We start from the raw sequence: 11,245 nt of genomic DNA on the forward strand, positions 1-11,245 counted from the left end.
ATGTTTTGATGAAATATATTAATAAAAATTACATTTAAAATAACTAATGATTGCGAAACTATATTCTAAAACATAAATAACATTCCATTTATTCATATTTTATTTGCCTACTCTAAAATGTTTACATATTCATTTTTGACTATCCGATTGTAAGATAAATGCAAATGTGTTGCATGCTATTTTGTCGTAACCAATAAAGTCGTAATAGATTAAAACTACAATATGTTTTGCAAATCTATGAAAATATATTTAAGGGGTATTGTGTTGAACTTTTAAATCTAATATTGTAATTTATGTTTTGAGTACCTTGTAAAATAAAAAAAATTTGGAATATCTTGCATGTTTCTAGAAGCTCATAGTAACCCTGCTGTCATTCAGCGATTGTCGGATACGAACCGCTTTCTGCTGCCATTGCCTGACCAGATGATATCTGACACTTTGCTCCAGACAGCACAATGGTTCATCCCCATTCATGCGGTGTCTGAGGAGTGCCGTAACCACAGCATCTCCGTACTCGACGACTTGATGCATGGTGACAGCACAGCATTACAATGTGAGTTCTGATCAGTATCTTACGAAAATTATTATATGCCTCTTTTTTATACAATTTAGAATGATGTAATTGTGTGGTTATGTGTATAGACATGGAAATGAAATATTTCTATCATACATAGATGACAAATCATTTATGAAACCAAACGTTAATTGGTCAGATTTTCGAGTGTAAATTTAATGTTAAAATAAAATGATAAATGTAATCACTACTTTATTTTATTAGACGTTTCTTAGGAGAAAGGTTTTGAAAACAATTATTATTGGCTGAGCTTTAGAAAAGCCTATCACAGGCTGGATAAATATTTTTTCTGTTTCTATGTATATCTACCTACCTGTTTGTCTCTCCAGGCTATAGTTTGAAAATGAACTGACTAATAGAATTTCATTTGACATGAGACTCAATTATATACTATTAAAATTATGATGGTAAGTGACTCTATGAGATTTGGCTGATGTTTAGTGAATATCTTTACATTGGGTTTATGGGTAACCGTAGTGGTATTGAGAAACTTTTAGAATAAATAAGCGTGTAAACTTATAAAAATGATGATGGTAAGTCACTTTATGAGATTAGCTATTTGAGATTTCCAAACATGGCTTTTGTTCATAAATTGAAGAGGAAAACAGTGGAAAGTAACATTTGAATCTCGATGACAAGATTTTATTTCAGGAAACTCTGTAATCTTTATTTACTAATTCAACACTGCTTTTTGACTATATTCTGGAATAAGATATATTTGAATCGGTCATTTTAAGAAAGCCCACATCTCTGTAAACGCAAACTTTCGAAAAACTGAAAAAAACTTCCTATTTTAGCATCGAAATATTTAATAATGAGGTTTTAATTTTTTAAATGTTTATTGATTTAAAACGTTAGCAAAAAATGCGTTAAGATAATAAAAAAAAAATTTAGTATATAAAAAAAATATTTAAAGTCTCTGAGATATGGGGTTTCTAAAATGACTGGCAGTAACCAATGTTACATGATGGACAATATTTAATTTTTGACCATATTGACGGTTTTAAATTAAAGCAATGTCTTTTAGAACACATGTTTAATAACTATATGCAAATATTTACAAGTTTATTACAATTATATAGGCTACAATTTTGTCAAAACCATAAAATTGCATTTAAAATTTTTTTTCTTGCTTAAAAAGTGTCCATATTCAAGAGTGTTAGTCTTATAGGTTGATTAAACAATACCACACTGGAAACCTTTTACAGTAAGGTTTTCCATTTTAATCCAAAACCTCAGTCTCTTCATTGTCACAAGTCGGCCATTCAAAGATTTCTGAGTAAAACTCCTCAAAAACTTCTTCAGGTATGTAGTTCCTCAATTTCTTTATATCATTAATTTTCTTCTTGTTAATTGGCACTTTCTCCTTTACACCTAACGTTGTAAGCAATGTGGGTGGAGCTGAGACTTTCTTCATGTGAAAGGTGTGTTGGTTTAGTCCTCCAATAAAATTGTTTACAACAACTTGGCCCTGGTGTTCTTTTGAATATATAAATTCCATGAAAGTGGAAATGTTAAATTCTATTTTATCATCTCTTGGTATGTTTCTACTCATGGTCTCTGTTGAAACTACATTTCTTTTGTACAGAGGAGGCCACCAGGATTTGAAGTCATTTACATCCGAACTATTTACCAGCTTGACCAAACATTTGTCTTGTTTCTTAGAAGAATGTAAAATCATTTCTACATAATCTTTTACGGTATAAACTCTGTCTACCTTTTTAATTTTTCTCTTCACAACACCAAAATCCCTGTCGCAGGGCAAAAACGAATGTCCACGTATTGGAAAATAATGGTGTATTGTCTCAAATCGGCCAAGCTCAACGAGAGCTAAAAGTAATCTAACAATAGTATTGTTTTTATTTTGACCGCCGGTCCCATCAGAAAATAGGTGAAGATGCTTAACATCCATACTCAGAACATTGTTGACATAATCTAGAATAAATGAACTCACCTCGTTTGGCCCTTTTTTGGCTATACCCTCATGATAAAGGTAAAACATAGCTTTTTCATCAGAAATATTGTGTATATTAATCACATTAAGTGTTAACTGTCGCAAATAAAATGTTTCTTGCACAGGTATTTTTGGGAGAGACAGATTTTGCATGTAGTCCATGCATATGCCTGCTACTGTGCTGTCATTTAGGCATTTTTCTTTGAGACTTTTCAAAGTTTCGTGAAACTTACGTGCTCGTCTTTTATGTACAAGCAGTTCTGCAACGTACACTCGCTTTGCCGCCTCACCCAAGGATGGACTTTTGATTTTTATTTTTAGCTCCTCATATTTGCAGCAGGTATCTACCTGCGGCCTACCAAATGACAGTCCAGACTCGTTCAAATGGCCTAAATAATACTTATAATTTACTTCAAGATTAGGGTGTTTCTCTTTAAATAGTTCCCACATAATCTTTGCATTCAAATCAGCACTTAAATAATGATAACCTGCTAGTATAATGAGCCTCTTTTTGTGGAAAAGATGCTATATGCTCACGAATAGCTTGAACGATGTGGCCAGGTTTAGCTGTTCCATGTGAGTTTTTACCACGTAAATCTATTGGATTTTTGCCTTTTGACAACAAAGAACATAATCTTCTTACTCGGTCTGGAGATATTCCATGAATGGACATGAATGCGATCTTGCAAATTTCATTTTTCCCATTGCTCGTGGAAATTGAATATTTAAATGAGTGGGCTTTAGGCTTACCTTTTGTGTTATCATCAAGCTCCCTACGTCTTACTCTTTCAATAGGTCTACACTCTATAAGGCTCTGTAAGTAAGCATCTTGCTCATTTTTTGATGTGAACTCGATAAATCTTGTGTAAATATCTATTGCTGGATCTTCTCCTACTTTATCAGGAATGCATTTCCACTTGCAGCTGAAACAAAACACAATATGTTAACTCACTCATTAGCTAAAGGTTTTTATTATACTGTATAAATGCAATACAAGTTTAAAAGTGTGAACAGATTAGATCAAATAAAAGTTTAGTAAAAAAATGTATTATGGTCTCATTTTTACAAATTTGATAATCTTAAAATAGGCCTACTGCTTCTCGATTACTTTTAATTCAGAAGTTATAGGCTAGTTTGCTAGTTTTATAGGCTATTGCTAAAAAGTTTATAGACTAAGTTAGTACTGGGTATTGTTAAATTAGATGATATTACTATAATTATATACAGGTTTTAAAAGCTGTAAGATGTATTATAGGCCTTTCTTTAGCATACCCTACAATAGGTTATGTTTAGTAGTACTTACTTGCAGTGAAACCCATGTTGTTTTGCTTTCACAGTTTTTCCTTTCCAACTAACATACTCTTCATTGTGTACTCTGGCTTTCTTAAACTTTTCAAACTGATAATCTTTACTTTTACCTTTCTTTCTTCTCTTATTTAAGCTATTTTCGCTTGAACTGTCACTGGAACTCATTGTGCAATACTAAAGTAAACAACACATAATGTTTGCCAAAGAATAATAAGAATAAGAATAAAACATCAGGTGACTGCATGGTTGCCAACCGCCACCCAGTCAGTTTAGAAATCCCACATGTCCAGGAGATGTGGTGTTTCTAAAATTACTGTTTATTTCCAACTACTATATTAACCATAAGGAACTGCAGGAGATGTGGGGTTTCTCAAGGAAAACATGTATTCTACCTTGAGGACCCAAAATCCATTATAAAGTCAATTTCCAAAAAAAATGGAGATGTGGGGTTTCTTAAATAACTGATTAATTTTGTCCTTAGATTGTACGTAAAATTATATTTCTAGACAATAATGCTTTCTAATATGATGCTTATCAAACTATGGAATTAGACTGAGCGTCATTAACGGCTAAGGCTCTTTATGACGAAACAAATTCTCTTTTGTCTATAGGAGGCAATGTAAACAGTTCCATCTTTTTTGTTAACCACGGGAAATTTTGAGAGTGAAATGTGCTATTGATTAGCAAGTTTGCATGCAACACCATCACGTGCTGTGGCGTACGTTTTCTTTTTACTTTATATGTCTATAGCAAACATATTAAACACGTTTGAAGAATATCATCAATTTCAGTACACAAAGGGTTTAACAATATCAGGGCTTGTGTACGTATATTTTATTTCTAATTATATGAAAAGTTTAACGATCAAGAGCAGAAATTGAGAGTTTTTGAGATTTGAATTACGAAAAAATTACAAAAGCGTTAAACATAACTATAAACATGTATGATTGAAGATAATTCAATAATATTTTATCTGAGAAAGGTTTAAACTACGAAGTACACATTGGAGCAGTATAGATATAATTTTTACCGGCAATTTGAGAGACTCCTCTTACTCAACATATAGTGTAGCGTACTCCTACATTTTTAATAAAAAAAAGAAAAAGAATTTTAATTAATTCATAAAAATGACTTTTAACATATGGATTCCCTTTTAACATATTACCTTTTCATTCTTCTGTTAGTATTTTGTTCCATCTTATGTAGTAGTCAAATCATATATCCAAAGAATATTTGGCAATACAACCAGTAATGCAACTTACCTAGATATAGCTTTTGATTCGTGATAAGTTAGACAAATTGTTCTATCTAGATATTCTTCCAGGAAAGTTTCAATAGTGGAGTTTAGTCTCTTACACTAGCTGAGATGGTACTCGAAGAGATAGCAAGCTCTCGATCTCCGTCTGAGTAGGGTGGAAACAGTAGTAACTCAAATCCGCTTTTATATGCGTGTAAAGAAACTGAACAACGTTAAAACAACTCCACTAGTTGTAGTATCCACTACTTTCCCCATCACAATTTCCAAAAGAATCTAGCTGCACATTAATAGAGTGGCCTCCTGTGAGTTTAGGAAACAATATATATAGTAGGATGGCTTAGTTTCGGAACGGGAACAAGTCTTGGTTGAACACTAAACAGAGAACGAATGTCAAGTTTAGATTTAAGGTGAAAATCTCTTCTGTTGATCAGAAATGTGTTAGCACAACCCTGACAGGAGGACGGCCACTGTTCTTTAATTGATGCAGAGCCTAACCCGTATTATTCGTGGAAGTAAAAATTGTATTTGAAAAAGCGCTGCAATGTATAATCACTCAACTTCGTGTTGGTTTGGGTGTCAGTTTGTAACTGAGAGGAACGACGGCCCCTCAGTGATGGGGTGTCCTAGGCGGGACGACGGTTCACAATACCTGTAATGAGTTTCGAAATGTCTGTCTTGTAGGAACACGGATGGAGAAGTAATTCGTAAGGAGATTAACAAGTTGTAGTCTAGCAAGTTCTACTTAGTAATGAAAGTTTCAGTAGTAGAGTTTAATAATCTACATTTGCTGAGATAATACGTGAAAAGAGACAATGCTCTGTTTGGCATTTGCTGTAAAATTAGCAATATTTTAGAAGAATACGCCAGCTTTAAGTAATAGGAGATTAAGTAATAAAATTAAAATAAAAAAATGTTTTTTATAGACTACGGGTTTAAACATTTTCTATGAGAACTTATATTACAGAGTAAATTTATTTCAAATACAGGTCCTCCACGCAAAAGAAAACAAAACACGCTCATGTCTACAAGCAATATTCATCCCAGCAAAACTTAGATTATTTATAGCACAGATATATCATAATTTCCATAAAACCTTTAACCTGAAAATTTTATTTTCTATTTTAATTTTTTTTTTAATTTAATCTGACAAAGCTAAAATAATTACAGGTTAGTTCATTAATTATAATGCAAAGTTATATTCTTACAACCGTCTTAATTCAGATAGTGTCAGGGAGGATACCTAAGGTATATTATTGTTTTATAACATTACCATCTATAATTGCACTGTAATAACATTATGTAACATTTAAAACTTAACTGCAAAAAGTTCAGATTAAAATAGTAGAATTAATCTTCAAACATAAATACTTTTAGACGTGTTATCCTGATGATTTAAGTGTACGTGGGTCATAGAAATACAGAATAGTCAATGTACATGTGATTTCTATAAGTTTTTCATCCTACTTTTTTAACACTATGTACGTCATTAATCTAACGGTACGTGAAATTGACGAACTGAGTACCACATACAAATGATCTAATTAATTAATTTTAAAGACGTATCATTAAGAATATATTTCATAAAGCAGATATAACCTTGTAGACATAGAAAACAATAGTTGTTTCATTTGATTTCCAAGCGCAGTACGAAAAATTGCTGAGGAAAAGCTTTTTATTTGAAGAAATACGTACTTTTTAAATTTATTTCTTTAATATAATGTAATATTTATTGTTGTGACATTTATTTAGTGTTACATATTTATAGAATTGCATTAATTAAAGTATTACAAATACCAACTTCCTGATTTTCATCTTAAAACCACTCATTGCTCTTTGTCAGTGGTTGACGCTGCTGGGAAGCTTGGATCAGGACTGCTAGACTTTAAGTTGCACATCACAGGGAACTATAGGCAATGTCTTCAAATAAAGGATGTCAACAGAAAGTTCTTAGGAAAATACTGCACAATATTTACAAGAGGATTCATGTACGATGATAAAAAAATTACCGTGAGTACACAACTTAATTTGAAAATTGTATTTTATTATAATTTGTTTACATACAATGTCATAAAATATTAAATTAATATATGTATTTATTTTAATGCGCTATCTAGTCCCTCTTCTGCTATTTTTCCTGAAACTTTTTATTAAATGTGTTACATATAACAAATATAATTTACTAGTTTAACCGCCTAAATTCTGTGCAATTATAGATAACAGTTTACAGTAATATAAATTTGAGTAACGTTATAGTTAAATAACTAAATTTGATGTCATTATATTTTATTATATAGCTGCAAACCCGATTTATTTGGTAATATATGTTGGAAAAGAAAGCACCGTACTACTCTCAAGCTCGTTGAGAACAAACATTAAAAATAAAACACTTTTTTGTCCTTCGATATCCAAAAGAACGTTACTGTTGTACAACTCCTTGAATGGTTTTCTGTATCATGTATTAGGCATGATTAAATACAGGAGGTAAATGATTTTTTTATCAAAGGAGGCTTTAATATCCATGCATTTACATATTGTTTTAATCATTGCAACAAAGATAATACAGCACAAAAATACCTTTGAACATTAGAAGCTTTAAGACTGACTTTGGTTTTTCATATTTAAATACGTGCAAACTCTTATAGTAACATCAAAAACGGTTTTATGTTTCCTGATAAAAAATTATTATGTGCTTTCATTAAAATAACTCTAACCTACATTGCTTGAGTTTTGCTCCAATTGTAGAAGTTATATAATTATAAATGCTGCCATTACATTCGAGTATTAAATTGGTACTTATAACACCGTTTTAACTCTCTGGCTTCAAAGCCCCAAAACATTAACATAACTTCAGGTTTAATGACCGGAAGTAGTGTATTTGATCGGACACGTATTTTTGTAACCTATTTATGATTGTATTATATTGATCGGAGTAAAAATCCAACTCTACGAAGGTACCGAAAATATTTTCTCCCGGATGGCATGTAAGTAGATGCTTTTTGACTGAAGTAAATATTTAACACCAAAGTAAGTATATACTTATTTGATCAGACAATAATGCAAAAGCTGTTATGGCACCAGCAATAACTAACACAGGAAAATGATTCCTAGGCTACAAAAGTGAAACTTGTTGACCGAATTATGATTTGCAAACTGAAGATGTGTAGATTCTTTAATCGATGAATCAATACAAACTCTACCACGGTGTGTAAAATATAATTAGTCCGTACCAAAAATTCTAATAAGACGGTGAACCGAAACAAGATCAAGAGCTATGGAAATGTTTTGACTTCAGAACTTCTCAAATACTTTTTGGTGTCCATTGTTGTGAGATTCAAAATTTAAAAAAATAAGTTAGACTTTGCTGATGTAACACGTGTATATCTACTGTTTATTTATTATAGGAAATTTGTATACTTATTATAAGTTTTTTTTATTACGATATTTACTACTCATCGTGAACAAGGTCTGTAATTCCCTTTATTCATCATCATTTAATGCATAGTAAGACTTCATATTTTGAATTTTATTAAGTAAATTACTAAATAATATAAAAACATTTTAAATGGCAGCCAGATGAGTTTCAGTTGATCTCCACAATTTAATGACAGTAATAAGACTGATTGGAATTCAATTCCAAAGAAGAATGTTACATTGCGAAAGTTGGTGATTTTATTACATCCCAATAATTTTGACCAATATATAGGCCTAAACGTAGAACTCTCTGACCTTTTGTAGGAAAATCAGTTTTTCGTCTTACAAACTATAACGGCTTGGATTGTAGATATTAATATTCCAGAGTATTAATATTTAAATTATCAATAACACATCCAAGACGATATAAAATATTTTTTTATTAGTAAGATCCTAGTGAATATTAAATACAATGTATTACTAAATTTCTTAACTATTAAATATTATCTGGTTTGTCTAAAATAAAAATCACAGTTCTAAATAAAAACAATGGATTTATTTTAAACTGGAAAATTAATAAGTTCAACGTTTCAGAATTAGTATCACTCTATTTTCCACAAAAAATTGACAAACCTTTTAGTAAATTTAAAAATTCCTTTGGCAAGAAATAAAAATATTAATCAAATATATCAAACTAAAAATCAGAGCTCTCTTCTAAAATAAAATAATAAAGTTTTTAAATAAAAATGAAATACCACTTAGAAATAACTAAAATAAAAATGTTCACTCAAAATTCAAAATAAAATTTTTAATTTCTCTTTCCACTATTTGAACATTAACTTTCAAGTCTCTGCAATTCAGATTACAACTCTCTCTAACAATTATTAAAGTTCAATTAATTTCCAATGAATAATTCACAATAAAACAGTTCCAGTTAAATATTAATAAATGACTACTTTTCCAAATCTCAATTAAAGTTTTTAACAAAGTTCAATTTTAATTCACTTTTCTTGCAAGCATGAACCAAATGTAACTTGTATGATTCTATTATGCTCTATTGTTCTTCGAGAATAAGTTATTCAGATAGCTCTGCAGTTTCTATGAATTTAATTTTTTCCTATAGAAAAAGACAGCAAAATTAATTTAATATCAGATCTGCAAGACTGTGTCAATAAAACGTACAATAAATTTTGTGCTTATCTCAAAATCACTCGCGGAAAGAAAATTTAAGAAACACGGAGCACTGTAATTAACTTTACTCACGAAAATAACCAAAAAAAGAGGGGCGAAAATTATGAGCGGGCGCTTAAATACTTCCCTTTCCAACCAACCTTTCAGGACATCCGCGGTGTTCTATTGGTCCAGCTTTATCAAACAAGGAGAACAATACTCGCAACAAGACACGTTCTAATGAATTCAAGGCAGTCAACCTACCTTCCTAACAATTTAAAACTACCAGTACTAACTTGCCAAAGGATTACATGTTCGTTTTTACCCTGACGTTTCACAATCTAATTTAAAATTAAATCCCAATATTTCGCTCTCAAAATTTTTATTTAATTTAAGTTTTAATAAAAATTATAAACCAATGTTGCTTAAAATGCTACACAACCCATAGAACAATAAGATATTTAAGTTTTATTTATATTGAATTAATTATATTTTTCTTTTTTATAACATTATTTTTAATTAAATCTATATTATCTTAATAAAAACGGGTTGATAGAATAGATTTTGTTGCTTTGTATTTTAAATACAATTTAATAATTATGTTACTTTTTAGGAAAAACGTTTGCATTTTTTCGACGTTGCATACACACTTTGTGTACCGTCTAGCTGCTCAGAGATGGATGTGGCAGTTCACGTTGGTACCAATTTGGCAGAGATCAATGCCACTGTAGTAGATAACGTAATTTGCTCAACTGCGGAACCACCTCCTTTCCGACTTAGGGACTACTTTGCAATGTAAGTACTAGTATTATTAAATAATTATGTATTTAAAATGTTTAGCCTATGGATACTGTTGAAGACTTGGCTAAACACTGGCTCAGATAAAAATATCTGATATTGACCCTGCTTTGATCTATAGTATATTTTCATCTCTTAGTTATTATGGTTTTGCAATTAAATTTAGCAAGTAATAATTATACCTTTCATCGATCAAATTGGTTATGAGAAGTAACTGTAAGTGAACTACGTATAACACACTTAAAATCTTCATTGTTGACATATTTACAAGAAAGATTACTGTGATTTTCGACATTTCCCATCGCTATATGTCACAAAAAAGTATAATACTGCGATTCTAGGATTACGATCTAAAATCTTCTTCGGGTAAAAAGCCCTAAGGCATTAAATAAGTAAATACTTGCCATTGGATTGCAACGCAAAGTAAAGATAATTATGTAATACGTGACGAATTGCATGAAGTCCAGACTAGAAAAGATTTATTCCATTCCTAGATTTCTCTGTCCTCAGCACATATCTACTGTAGAAGGGAGGAGTTCACGCCAAATCGGTAATTCTTTTTTAAATTTCCTTTTTTGTATATTTTGGTTCTATATTCAGTTCTGAATATAAAAATACAAAATATAAGGTCCTACGATTTTTTAAACTTTGAAAAAAATATATTTGAAGTTCATAGTTTAGGATTGATTTTTTCGGTTTTGTATGTGAAATTAGCAGTAGAAAACATTTTGTCAGGATTTCTTTACGATTTATGTTTTTTATTGTATCAAAA

At 30.8% G+C, this 11,245-nt stretch overlaps 1 protein-coding gene across 1 annotated transcript; it reads left to right on the forward strand.

Annotated features, from left to right (window-relative positions):
- The first annotated feature begins 339 nt into the window (after nucleotides 1-339).
- LOC124355595 (O-acyltransferase like protein-like) lies at nucleotides 340-10,474 on the forward strand. The gene is made up of 3 exons (XM_046806757.1): nucleotides 340-553; nucleotides 6,935-7,101; nucleotides 10,289-10,474. Exons 1-3 carry the CDS (start codon nucleotides 340-342, stop codon nucleotides 10,472-10,474), a joined length of 567 nt encoding a protein of 188 aa, XP_046662713.1.
- Nucleotides 10,475-11,245: the final 771 nt, after the last annotated feature.

The sequence above is a fragment of the Homalodisca vitripennis genome, chromosome 2 (assembly GCF_021130785.1).
Source record: "Homalodisca vitripennis isolate AUS2020 chromosome 2, UT_GWSS_2.1, whole genome shotgun sequence".
Lineage (NCBI taxonomy): Eukaryota > Metazoa > Arthropoda > Insecta > Hemiptera > Cicadellidae > Homalodisca > Homalodisca vitripennis.

What these genes read in the sequence shown, in the direction of transcription:
- LOC124355595 (XM_046806757.1), top strand. Translation starts at nt 340, where the DNA reads ATGTTTCTAGAAGCTCATAGTAACCCTGCTGTCATTCAGCGATTGTCG. An exon ending in TGACAGCACAGCATTACAAT is followed by an intron (nt 554 to 6,934) that starts GTGAGTTCTGAT and finishes GCTCTTTGTCAG; the next exon opens with TGGTTGACGCTGCTGGGAAG. An exon ending in ACGATGATAAAAAAATTACC is followed by an intron (nt 7,102 to 10,288) that starts GTGAGTACACAA and finishes GTTACTTTTTAG; the next exon opens with GAAAAACGTTTGCATTTTTT.